We start from the raw sequence: 12,999 nt of genomic DNA, 5'->3' as shown, positions 1-12,999 counted from the left end.
CTTGCTTCTGTAACAACCCTCAAGAAATTCTCAGAATTTTAGCTTTAAAACAATACTCATGGAAGGCCATTAAAATTGCTTTAAGTTTTTTTGCTATTAGCATTAGCTTCACTTACTAGTACAGAACAACCTTTTTTTTTTTTCCTGATTGTATCAGAGTATAGCACAAGGAAGAACACTTGTTAAGGATAATGCAATTCAAATGTCCTTAGAACATTGCATTTGATGCTGGAATATAGGTCTGATATCTGAAGAATCAAGTTTCTAAGTTCTAACGATGATTGATGAATCCTCTTTGCTGTAAATTACTCTTTATATTAGGCTCACAAAATGATGTAATTTGGATAACCTTTTCCCTGAAACAATAATTCATGGGATGGCAGAATTATATAAGTATAGTTTATTAAATATTTAAGTGATTTTAGCTTTCCAAATTGGAGTGGTTTTCCCTACCAAGAGCATCTTTACCTACCAATTGATTTGTAAATATTTAATGTTGAATATCTAAATCATCTTTGCTTTAAAAGTTGAAGTTGTTTTACCTACCAAAAGCATCTTTCATATGCTGCTTATAACCAAAATTTATATGCTATATTTGATAATTAGTGAATATAGGTTCCATGGAGAGTGTGTCCGTGCGAAAGAGAAAGTTCAAATGAGATAATCTTGGTCAACGATGGCGTTGAAGGTAATCAAGATATCCCGAGTCAGCCCTGCAACCCACTCGGTCGACCCGCTCATTCTCCCACTCACTTTCTTCGATCTTGTGTGGCTAAAACTCAATCCTCCCGAGAGACTCACCTTTTACAGACTCACCGAGTCATCTCGTGACTGCTTCTACTCTTTGATCCTCCCCAAGCTCGAGCGATCCCTTTCCCTCGCCCTCACGTACTTCCTCCCACTCTCCGGTCACCTCAAATGGTACCCACAAGATCCTAAGCCGCACATCATCGTCTTACCGGGAGACGCTGTCTCTCTCACAGTGGCCGAGTCTTACGCTGGTTTCTCTCGTATCTCAAGCAAAGGGCTTCGTCACGAGACTGAGTTACGCGTTCTGGTGCCCGAGTTACCAGTTTCCTCTGACTCCGCGTCTGTTTTTGCTCTGCAAATCACTCTGTTCCCGAACCAAGGCTTCTGCATCGGAACCAAAGTCCACCATGCCGTCGTAGACGGCATAACGGGGGCAAAATTCTACAAAACATGGGCTCACATCTGTAAATACGGAGCTATACCTCGAGCTTCGCATTTACCAATGCTCTTAGACCTCTTGTCGTATCTCGCAGAGGACAAAGACAGCGCAAGAACCCTGAAACTGTACTCTCCTTGCAAAGAAGAGACCAACGATGACGTTTTTCGGATCACGCTAGAGCTAACTCAAGAGAACATCGAGAAACTTAAGGAGCAAGCAAAGAACGAGTCAACTCGCTCTGATCTTCACTTGTCAATGTTTGTAGTCACGTACGCCTATGTGTGGTCCTGCATGGTGAAGGCGCGTGGAGGCAATGGAGATCGACCGGTTCGGTTTAGGTACCCTGCTGATTTCAGAAACCGGTTAGACCCTCCGGTTCCTGAGACCTACTTCGGAAACTGTGTCTTTTCCATCGTTTTGAAAGAATACAAAGCGAAGACGTTTTTGGGAGAAGATGGATTCGTAAATTGCGTCAAGGTTCTTAGCGATTCGGTAAAAAGTTGCGGTTCACGAGAGGTTGAGTTACTCTGGGAGCAGTACGTGGAAGGAAAAAAAGAATATGAAATTAGGTACACAGGAGTTATCCATAACCGGGTCTAACCAGTTTGGGATATACGGATCAGATTTCGGGTGGGGAAGACCGGTTAATACCGAGATTATGTCCCTTTACAACAACTATCAGTTCTCTATGTCGGAGAGGAGAGATGAACCTGGTGGCGTCGAGATTGGTATCTCTTTGCAGAAATGTGAGATGGATTTTTTTCTTTCTTTATTTACAAATGGATTCCACAATCTTTGTATTAGCCATCGACTCGCACAACCAAGGCTCCGATACCAATTTGTTATGCCTTAAACATGATTGTATGCTAATCGGGAAAAACCAAATTGAACGATAAGAGAGTTGGCAGATGAGAGATGAATCAGAAAGAACAAAAATTTTATCTAAAAAATGTGTGTATGAATTATGAACTTAACATTTTGGGACTGTTTGGATATGAAAAAGACCGAAATCCAATATACAGAGCATATAAAGAGGTAACTTGTTCAACAAGAAAAACTATATCTCTCAATATTTGCTTTTTTAAACAATAGCCAGACTACCAGGAAACAGAGTATCGAAAGAAAAGACAAGTATTTCTCCACTAAGAAAATCTCGGAATATTTACTTCATACATTACACCATCGATGAAAGACGAGAAATTTAAAAATAAAAAATGAAAGCAGAAAACAAACAAAAACCACAACAGACTCTAGACCAAGACTCACTGGTCAATATTATTCTCAGCTTATGACTTAAGCACGTTGAATTTTGAGAGGTTGGAAGTAGGATTCCATCAAGAATCACAAGACAATCATATCAGAATTTCATTTCTGGATTTTTTGTCAATTTTTTTGTTCAAAATTGAGAGTGCCTTCTCAACAGTTACATTCTCATCTCTTCCAAACTTAGTGTAGTAGTATGGTGTATCTCTAACTGCTGGTGATTCCGAGCGTTTTCCATATTGCAAACCAGTAACAAGTTTAAATTTATGAAGAGACAATCTTATTGGTTTTTCCCCAAATAGAACTCAAATTTCGTTTTCTTTGTCACTTCAATTTGCTTTGCAAGCAAAAATAGCTCAAATTTCAATAACAATTTGGGGTTTTTTTTTGGTCAATTCAAACAGTTTTTCGAATCCATTCTCTTTGCACACATCAATTTTGTCTGATTTTAGTAAGGCTAAAAGATCTTTTAGCCACGTCATAACTGAGTAAAACCTTCTCTCTTTGGTTCAAGCTCTGGAAGAGATCTCAACTTATTTGGTTATGAAGTGGCTAAAATCTTTTTTAGCCATAATAAAAGCGGACAAAATTAATGCGTTCAAAAAGAAAAAGAAGAAATTCGAGAACCTGTTTGAGTTGACTTAGAAACCCAAATGGTCTTTAAAATTTGGGATCTTTTTGCTTAAAAGGTAAATAGAAGTGGCAAAGAAGAACAAGATTTGAGTACTATTTGAGGGGAAACCAGTAAGATTATCTCTTCGTGAATTTATGCTTGTTCACTGGTTTGCAATGTCAAAAGCGCTCGGAATCACCAGCAGTACATCATACTACTACATAGAAGAGATGAGAATGTGACTATTAAAAAAGTACTTTCAATTTTGAACAAGAAATCCAGAAATGAGACTCTGATATGCTTGTCATGTGATTTGAATATGGAATCCTACTTCCAACCAATCAAAATTCGATTATCAAGATCACAACAGGGAGATTGAATTAGCCACGTCGATCACGAACCGGTACCTGACGTCAGACCTAGCCAACCGAGCCATGGCAGAGTTGATATCACTCATCTTTATGAGCTCGATATCCGCAACGATGTTATGCTTGGCACAGAAGTCAAGCATCTCTTGTGTCTCCTTCATCCCTCCAATCTGACTCCCTCCCAACATTTTCCTTCCTGTAACAGAACACAAAACCCTTATCATTACTTGCACAACACGCAATACATAAAATTACAACTTTCATATTTTTTCTTTTTTACCAAGAACCAGAGGGAAGATTGGCAGCTCGAGTGGCTTCTCTGGTAAGCCTAAAGTCACAAGCTTTCCATTCACTTTAAGCAAACTAAGCAACGGTAAAAGAGAGTGTTCTGGTGATACCGTATCCAACACGAAATCCATAGTCCCAATCGCGTCCTTCATCTTTTGCGAGTCCGTTGTGACGAGAAACGAGTCAGCAGCGAGTCGATCAATCGCTTCTCTCTCTTTCTCAGATGATCTACTAATCACAGTAACTTTTAAACCAAAGGCTTTACCAATCTTCACAGCGAGATGACCAAGCCCACCAAGTCCACTCACACCTAAATGTTTCCCTTTTTCTTCAGTCATACCATAATACTTCATTGGACTGTACACAGTGATTCCAGCACAGAGAAGTGGTGCGCCTGAATCGCTCGGTAAACCGTCGGGAAAGCTTAGGACAAAGCGTTGATCGACAACGATTTTGTCGGAATAACCTCCTTGGTTTCTGGTTCCGTCAATCGAGCGTGAGTTGTATGTGTATACGAGCTGAGGACAGTAATTTTCCAAGTCTTGATTACATGATTCACATGATTGGCATGAACCGATTATTACTCCTACTCCTACTCTGTCTCCTTCTTTGAACTTGGTCACGTTCTTACCAACTTTTGTTGCGATTCCAACGATTTCATGCCTAGCAAATAAACAAAAATAGTTTGTTAACGATTAAAGTTATCATTAATAAAAATTAAATAGTAATGGTAATTTAACTGTAATTTTTTTATTAATTTGATCTACTACTGCATATTTTTCTAAATGCCATATACTGTACATGCATAATTAATTTTTAAATCTAAACTCAAAAATATTTTTTTAAGCATATATAAAGAGCGGTTATTTTGGTATCAAACTCTTTTTCTTTTATTTAATAAAATCTCCATATTTTTTTCTCTTTATTCCCTATTTACCAAGATATCCTACAAAGGAAATAAAAATCTCCTAAAAAGGAATAAAAATAATCTGGACCAGATATAGCCATGAAAATATCTACAAGGTATTCGCATTTTTCAAAAATGGACCATGAATGACATTATATTTTTCAAAATATTCGTACTGTGGGAAAAAAAAAAAAAAAAAAACAGCCCTCAACTGAAAACATTTTCTTTCTCCACCATTGTTAAAATATCGATCCCAATATTTGAATCCTTATATATTTTGCTAAGAAAGAGTTTTTTGGGGATACCCGGGAATGATAGGGTAATGAGAGAATCCCCAATCGTTCTTGATGGTATGAAGATCAGAGTGGCAAACACCACAAAACAATATCTTCACTGTTACATCGTTGTCACCATTCTCTCTATACATATATAACACCAAACACAAAGGCAATTACTTATATCATCATACGATCAAAATATATCATCAACTCATTAATATCTTCCTATACAAACCAGCAGAGAACAAAGAAGATCGAAGTCTTGTGAAGAAAACAGAATACGAATGTTAAAAGTAAAAGAGAGAAACCTTCTAGAGAAATGAAATGGAGAGAGGATGCCGGATTTGTCATTGGCGGCCCAACCAAATGCTTTGTTTCGATCTAGAGATATCGCCATAATCTCTCTCGTCTCTTTTTGACCGATTGGGTTCTTGTTTTTCTCTTAATATATAGAGAAGGAGCGTGTGGGCATATATGGACATTTAACCCGTTTTTGCTTTCATCCGTTTAATAAGAAAGAAAATATTTTTCTTTAAGTTGATAAAGAAACTAATAAATTGTGTTGCTTTTTTTGGTAAACTATCTTTTTTTTGGGGCAAATTTGGTAAAGTATCTTATAAAACAAAATTTGTGATATATTTCTATAAATTATTAATAAAGTGTGTTTAAAAGATTAATTAAAAAAAAAACTAAATAGTGAATAAAATTGTAATCAAAAGTGTTTTAGAAGGATTTGTCTTCCTCTTCCCAATTTGGTTTTTGTACAAATTACCCAAAAAAAGGAGCTTTCTCCAATATATATCCACAGCACCATTGACTTAGAAGGGAACAAGATTTCACTTTTCAGTAGACAGTTGAAACTTGAAAGTATGAGGAGTTTAAGGATGACAAAGGTTGTGCGGTGTTTGTCACAATTGCTCAAGATGTAGTGTGGCTGCAATCATTAAACCATTTGAGTGGGATTTGATTAGGATAAAGTTACCCGGAATGTACATGCCCAAGGAGAGGATCGGTTTCACTCCTTCACTATGTGGCACAAGATTGTCCGATATGGCTAATTAAAGCTATCTTACATTTTTATATTCATTTTACCAATAACTATTCTTTTATATTACCAGTTCCCTAATTATCTCTGAATTCTTCTTGCGGCACTGATGTACATAGCGTATGTACATTGTTTCGTAACGTTCAAATCTTTGTTTTGTCAAAATTTAGAAGATTCTGCATGTATATATATCTTTGTATGCCAAATGTGTAGGGTAGACATCTTTGTATGCCAAATGGTTATTACATGCTTAACTGGTATGTTATCTAAATGATCCAATAATTAAAAGAACTGGAAAGTTTATGCGAAACATGCACTTATAGAACACCAAATATCAAAAGAGTTTATTTTGTTATTCTATTATATTTTTATCACGTTCGTATGTAGCAAATCAATTTTCAAAAAATAGGAAAATGTGAAAACTCAATGAATAATCCGAACGATAAAATATAGCGGAATTATGTGAAATCGTGGAAACTGGTATATTCGTCACTTCTGTTAAATTGTTAACAAAAAATATGTTAACTTGCTATTAAATCATTTGGCTTAGAAAAAAATCTCTAGAAATTATAATTGATGCAAAATTATAGGTAAATAAAACTTCTATAATAATGAACAGTACTGTGTGCATGTGAGAGAATTATTAGATATACGAAGTATGTTGGGAATTTTTTATTTTGTTGATTTATTTCTTATACTATGTTGACCGATACGATATTACCAAACAGGAACATGTTCAATCATATGATATGATTATGAAGACGGAGCTTTTATGTGATCATAATATGATGGCGGAGGACTTTTTTTGCAACAACAGATTATACGATCGGTATTGGAATATTTTTTTACACATATTCCTCCATAACTTGTCTCGTTGCATTGTGCTTTGCACTCTGAACATGATATGTTTAGATCTAAACATATGAGCATTTGGTATGAACTTGCTTGTCCTGTAATTGATAATCAAAAAAGGGAACCATACATTCAAATATCATGACCATCACAAAAATTCAGCTTTTGTATTCAAAACTTAGATAACAAATGACTTACGTGAGAAGAAAAGCAAGAAAATGGTTGATATCAGAAGGGAACATGTTCCATAAGCATGTGCAGATTTCTTGCTTTTCATTTTCTGCAGATATCTAATTTTACTTTGTTTTTTTAGTTTAGTTGTAGATTTTTTTTTTGTTGAAATTCTAACATGCTCCTAATTTAAGTCTTATGGTGGCTCAAACAGATATCCAACAATTATTAATAACAAAAGTCAAGACACAAATTTGTTTCCATGCAAAATAATTTTGAATACTCGTGGTAAAATGTATCTTGGTTACCTAAAAAGGGCGAGTAGTACTGTATTTCAATTTCCTCTGTTTATGTTCTTATTCTTTCTTTTTTTGGTGAAGTGTTTATGTTCTTATTCAACTTTTGTTATATGGAGACCAAAAATTCAATATACTGTAATCCGAAAGATGTTGACTGGAAAACAATTAAATGCGACTTTCTACAAATAGTGTGAAGATGAGCTATCTAGTAAAACAAAGTTACCAAATCGAAAACAAATTGAAATCAATTCGGTCAACTGATTTATTTGTTACTATAATTGTAGTGACATATAGTATTATGTTTGCAAATATTTTACAAAACAAAACTCTGTTTTAAACATTATTTTCTCTATTAGCTTCTAGTATCTCGTATCAAGTGAACTACTTGGAAGAAGAAGAGTCAAGTACACGAACGGGAACAATGGGTATGGAATCCCACCACTCCTTCATTCTCCGGTTACTCTGATCGTTGCTCATCATTTTTCCGATAGGCGATGTCATTACAAAGCAATATACTATACCAGATATGATGACCAACTTGAACGGCACCACCGCAAAGAAGCTCGCCAACACTATCATCGACCCCATCACCATGCTTGCATGCTAAGATTCAAGAGGTTAATTAAGAGACAAAAACAATATTATCGAAGTGATATATAAACAGTAGCTATACCTTGCTAGCTTTGGAGGTATATATGGACCGTAACTTCATGATGGTGACGTTGACATGCTGCATCAGCTGGTGTACTCTTATTACACCATATTGAGCCGACACAATGCTCTCGGTCACTGTTTGGTCCGATTCGGTGCTCACTGTTACCGTATCCTCACTTTTCTTGTGGACCATCTTATTTCTAGTCTGAGCCATTTTAACCACCACCCATATTAAGCAAGCAGCTATAGCCTTACCAATCCATTCCCTGTAACATACATTTCAGTTTCTTGATTAATAGTATATATACACCATGTATTTACTCTTCTAGAAAATATAAGTTACTTTAAACTCACTTGTAGACGGTGAAAATGGTAATGGCTAAAATGAAAAGCGTACGAGAAGGCCTTTTCCAATAAAGCACTTCTTGAAACCATGGCAATGCGTCTTGTAGTGGCTTCATCAATTCCTGAAAGATACCTCATTAATGTCAGTTCAATACACCTTAAAACAACTAATCAATCTTTTGGCACCTAATATAGCATATTTTGGCACAAAAATCTTCTTACCATAAGAACTGCTACACTTTCACTAATCCCTTCTTCTTCGAGCTTCGTTGTCGTAGCTTTGGCCTTTTCAATCTCCATTCCCTCTTCTCTCGATTGATTCACAGCACTTTCAAGGGACGCAAGCATTTCTTCTTTGTCAATCACTTCCTCCTTCTCCTTACACTTATCTTCTCCCTCTTCTTTTAATAAGTTACCAAGCTGTTCCATGTTCATATTCCTCAATATAGAGCTAGCACTACACGGGTTTTTGGTAGTACTCATCTTTAGACTAATCTCTGCGAGCTCTTCTAGTACGAAGTCCCCCTTAGGAACTTCCTCAAATAAACTAAATATTAAAAACTTTTTTGGATCTGGAGGCGAAATTCTCAGCATTTCACGGGCTGCATGCAACCGTACGATTCCCAAGATTGTTCTTGAATGGACTTCCCATGCTTGTAAGGGAGATTCAACATTGTATTTCCTCAAGAACTGATGCATTAATGCTATCTCCTTAACAAGCATAAGCCAATGATCTCGTCTCGTTGAGCTTGTCATCTCTGGAAACTCCAAGACAATTCCATCCTCACTTAAAAAATGCATCAAAAAGACAAATATGTTATATAAGTCATAAACAAACGAGGCAACATTTTATTAGCCTAGTAATTTCCCTAATATATACATGTTCTTTTACCAAACAACACTAAAACGAAAGTCAATAAATAGCTCTAGGTCAATATAGATTGAAATAATTTAAAGTGAACCAACATAGATAGTTTAGACCATGCAGAAATTCTTACAGATCGGGAGACTCGTAGATAATGGCCTTGTCAAAAAGAGGGGCACCCCATGGACCAGTGGAAATAGGCTTTGCAGAATTTGCATTGTCTTTGGTAAGATCTATCTTAAGAGCATCTTCATAGTTTATAATTCCCGCGGCTTCAAAGTATAGTGCATAGTTTGTCAAAGTAATCCTACCTACAAAAGTCAGAGACATTTTGTTGACAAGTTATAGCAGCCATGACTTTGAATCAAACTTGACATGCATGACATAAGGAAAACAGGGAAACCAAACCTGGCCAGCTTGTTTCTTTAATGTGGCGAACCACTCTTTGTGAAGCCATTGTTCCTTCAACATGCAGTATAACTTCATCATCCGCTAACTCGACCCCTTTAGGTTTTGCTTGCTTTTGCAAATGCTTCATACACCTTGTTATATATATACACAATTTGTACGAGAATAAACCAACTTATAGAAGAAATATACATGATTTATATATCGGGTCTAAAAAACCAACAATATGCTCTATATAAGAAGAATTACTTGTGTATTTCTTTGACAAACATATCGTAAGCCGGGAAGTGAAGTTGGTGGCCGGTAGGAGCCGTTAGAGTCTCAAACGTGTATCTTCCGTTGATGACATCGACGGGGAGAGGCACGATTGAGCCCAAATAGACAAATGCATCTTCACCAACACTTGGTTCATGATCAGCCTAATCAAATTCACACATAACATAAAAGTTGAGGTAACAATTATTGTTTATTATATACAGTTTAATATTCAGTGTCATATACTTTGACAAACAAGAATTTGCTTACGAGAAGCGGCATGATGTCTGAATAAAAAAGAGAGATGTCATCTTGCTCTGGGGATAAGGTTGATTGAATCCTCTTGTCTTCACTCTCCTTACCTACTGCTTCCTTTTCACACAATTATATTAACATGAATTAACGACTCTAATTCCAAGAAATGATCAAGAAGTCTCAAGGAGATTTAGTAGTTACCAAATGAGAATCATTGTCATGTGCATCAGGCTGTTGCCACGCAAGCATCATATCGAACGTGAGACGAGTAAAAGAACCATCTTTGATTCTCTCAGGTATGTTTTGGTCACAAAGCCGACTCATCATTTTTGAGTTGCAAAATTCCACAAACTTCCTCGAGTAAGTACCTTCCGTTCCAGGCTTCCATTGACATTCAAACTCTTCCACCATTTTCTCAATGGTTGACTCTAGTTCCCTGCAACACCAGTTAGTTACCAACAATTTCACCAAACTATTTCCAAATTAAACCAATGCTAAACCGGCAGGAATCAGCTTTAATCGGTTTGCTGTTCTTTTGGCTTAACCACCAAGGAAACGATAAAAAATCCCAAAAAACTGCTCACTTACACGAATTTGAGTATATATGTGCTTTCATTTCCGATTTTTTTTTTTTTTAAATTAACCTTCTATATAATCAAAACATATATAGATCTGCAAATATGTAAATTATATAGCCAGGGAGAGAAGAAATACTGTGAGCATCTAAGAACGACGTCGTTTGCAATGGAGGACAAGTGCTTCATCTTCTTCATCGTTTTCTTTTTCTCGTGATCTGTTTTTGTTTGCTGTTTTTTCTTTTATCTTCTTTTCGCATTCGGTTTTGGTGACATTGATGTAGTGAGAAAAACTCGTTCACTGGCAACTTCTGCATATGCCACGTGGCACACCCATGCAAATAGGCGAAATATGAGAATCGTAGATACAAACGATGTCGTTATTCAGTGAAGGTGTAGAAAATTATTCGCTTTGTTTCTAACTTTCTATTGACCAACCTAGGATCCCACAAAATAATCGAAATACCCAAACCGAAATTCATCAATCAAAAATTAAACCCAAATTTTGTTATTGTACCAAATGTATTGAACCAAACTGAACCGAACCGAATAAATTGGAATGAAATTCTTTTCTTTGTTCAAAAATTTTGAATGAAATTCAATTTTTAGGTTTTTTCTTCCAAAATGACACATTAACTTCTCTGCAAGACAAGCAAAGTGCATATACGCCATCTATGAGCCTGCAATTTTACACTCTTATATCAATTGAAGATTATATTAATTTGTTTTTATAGGATATGTTGCGATTTTCTCCTTCTTTGTGCTCGATCTAATTGCTGATCTAAGGTTCCAAGTATTATCGCTTATGCTCTGTTTCGTTTGTTGCAGGATTAAGAGAAGTAAAACAGAGACGACACGAGATTTACAAGTTCCCAAGGCAAAATGCCGAGGTATGTCTTGGTGAGCAAACCTCCTGCACTACAAGAAAAACATCATTTTACAACGGCCGAAATAATTGTTATTTCGTCGTAATAGGGCTATTACGACGGACTACCGACGATTTCAAAATCGTCGTAAAGTCATCGTCGTAATAAACAAATCGTCGTAAAATTGTCGTATAATATACGACGGTTTCGTTTCGTCGTAACATCGAGGGAAACAAAATCGTCGTAAATGCGTCGTACAGTTTACGACGATTTTACATCGAATTGCGTCGACTTGGTCTTCGCCTGAACCGTCGTTAAGTGGTCGTTAATGGTCGACGTAAGATCGTCGTAAAATGTACGACGCATAAATCGTCGTAAATCAATCGTACAGTATTTAATCATTTCGTCGTAAAATCGTCGTAAAGCACGGACGTATAATCGTCGTATTTGTTGTCGTACATTTTAGTCGTAAATTCGTCGATTACGACGATTTTAATAAAGCTATTACGACGATTATACGACGTTTAATATAATTGAAAATTAAAAAAAATTAATTCGAATTAAAATTTAAATTAAAAAAAATAATTTACAATTTAAAATTTATTAAAATTTGAAATTAAATTAATTGTAATTTACATAAAAACCCTACAGATCTAAATCTAAATTTAAATCGTCGATCCCGTCGATTCCGTCACCGGCCTCCTCCCCATCGTCCTGGACGTGTTCCTTGCCGGGTCTTTGGTTTGATGCTTCCGCCGGCGCCTGATCTCCGGCTCTAGGAGGCTCAACCCCGAGAGATCGGAACATCTCCTCTTCCGTCTGCACCGGCGGTTGCGTCCTAGTGGATGACCCGGCGGCAGACGAGCCGACAATCCCATCAGCCCGCAGCTTGTCCAACTGCGCCATGAGTACCGGGTTGTCGGCTCCCATGATCTCGAAGAGACCGTAGAGCTGGTCGATCCTCGTCTCGTACCGGTCCGCATCTGGTCAATCTCCTAATCTCCTGGCGGATAACCGGATCCGGGACCCGGACGTGACCAGTCGCCGTAGCTCTCGGGGTATCACGGATGGATCCCATCCCTAATATCCGCCCCTTTTTCTTTGCGGCAACCTACAAATATTTTAAAAACATTATGGTTAGAAATTTAATTTAAAATTAAAGTTACATTAATTAAATATAGTAATTAAATTTACCTCTTCGAAGATCTGGTCCATCTCCGCCACCGTCAGCGCCGGGTCGATTGGACCGAGCTACCTCCGGGAGACGTTTGACGCGCCTGCTGAGTCAGCTGCGTCTGTCGCTCCTCGATCGCCGCACAGGCGGCGTTGTACATCTCCTCCGCCCGAGGATCCGTGAATTCGCCGTTACGCTTCTTATGCGTCTCGGCGAAAACCTCGGAGGAAGTTCTCCTCCGTTATCTTCGACCTAAAAAATCAAAATGAAAAAATTAATTAGTATCGAGAAATAATAGTTAATTATTTGAAAACAAAAAAATTAGTAAT

At 37.0% G+C, this 12,999-nt stretch overlaps 3 protein-coding genes and 1 pseudogene across 3 annotated transcripts; 1 reads left to right on the top strand and 3 right to left on the bottom strand.

The window, feature by feature from the left end:
* The first annotated feature begins 676 nt into the window (after positions 1-676).
* Positions 677-2,042, top strand: LOC18022153 (annotated as a pseudogene).
* Positions 2,043-3,193: 1,151 nt separating this feature from the next.
* LOC18022152 (cinnamyl alcohol dehydrogenase 2) lies at positions 3,194-5,304 on the bottom strand. Its single transcript, XM_006404567.2, has 4 exons — positions 5,215-5,304; positions 4,934-5,047; positions 3,714-4,384; positions 3,194-3,629 (listed from the first exon to the last, which is right to left on the bottom strand). Exons 1-4 carry the CDS (start codon positions 5,301-5,303, stop codon positions 3,427-3,429), a joined length of 1,077 nt encoding a protein of 358 aa, XP_006404630.1. The 5' UTR covers position 5,304; the 3' UTR covers positions 3,194-3,426.
* Positions 5,305-6,704: 1,400 nt separating this feature from the next.
* LOC18022151 (putative defensin-like protein 79) lies at positions 6,705-7,119 on the bottom strand. The gene is made up of 2 exons (XM_006404566.2): positions 7,002-7,119; positions 6,705-6,901 (listed from the first exon to the last, which is right to left on the bottom strand). The coding sequence occupies exons 1-2, from the start codon at positions 7,078-7,080 to the stop codon at positions 6,705-6,707; spliced, it is 276 nt and encodes a 91-aa protein (XP_006404629.1). The 5' UTR covers positions 7,081-7,119.
* A 411-nt stretch (positions 7,120-7,530) lies between these two features.
* On the bottom strand, positions 7,531-11,014 carry LOC18022150 (the record flags this gene model as incomplete). Its single annotated transcript, XM_006404565.2, is given in 10 exon segments — positions 7,531-7,876; positions 7,947-8,193; positions 8,282-8,394; positions 8,495-9,059; positions 9,271-9,448; positions 9,546-9,679; positions 9,795-9,964; positions 10,071-10,172; positions 10,257-10,491; positions 10,770-11,014. Coding segments are annotated over 10 exon segments (2,211 nt in total), but the record flags the coding sequence as incomplete, so codon positions are not given.
* Positions 11,015-12,999: the final 1,985 nt, after the last annotated feature.

The sequence above is a fragment of the Eutrema salsugineum genome, unplaced genomic scaffold (assembly GCF_000478725.1).
Source record: "Eutrema salsugineum unplaced genomic scaffold, Eutsalg1_0 scaffold_15, whole genome shotgun sequence".
In the NCBI taxonomy this organism is placed as follows: domain Eukaryota; kingdom Viridiplantae; phylum Streptophyta; class Magnoliopsida; order Brassicales; family Brassicaceae; genus Eutrema; species Eutrema salsugineum.
The sequence above is the reverse complement of the archived record's forward strand: the minus strand, read 5'-3'. Positions and strand labels throughout refer to the sequence as shown.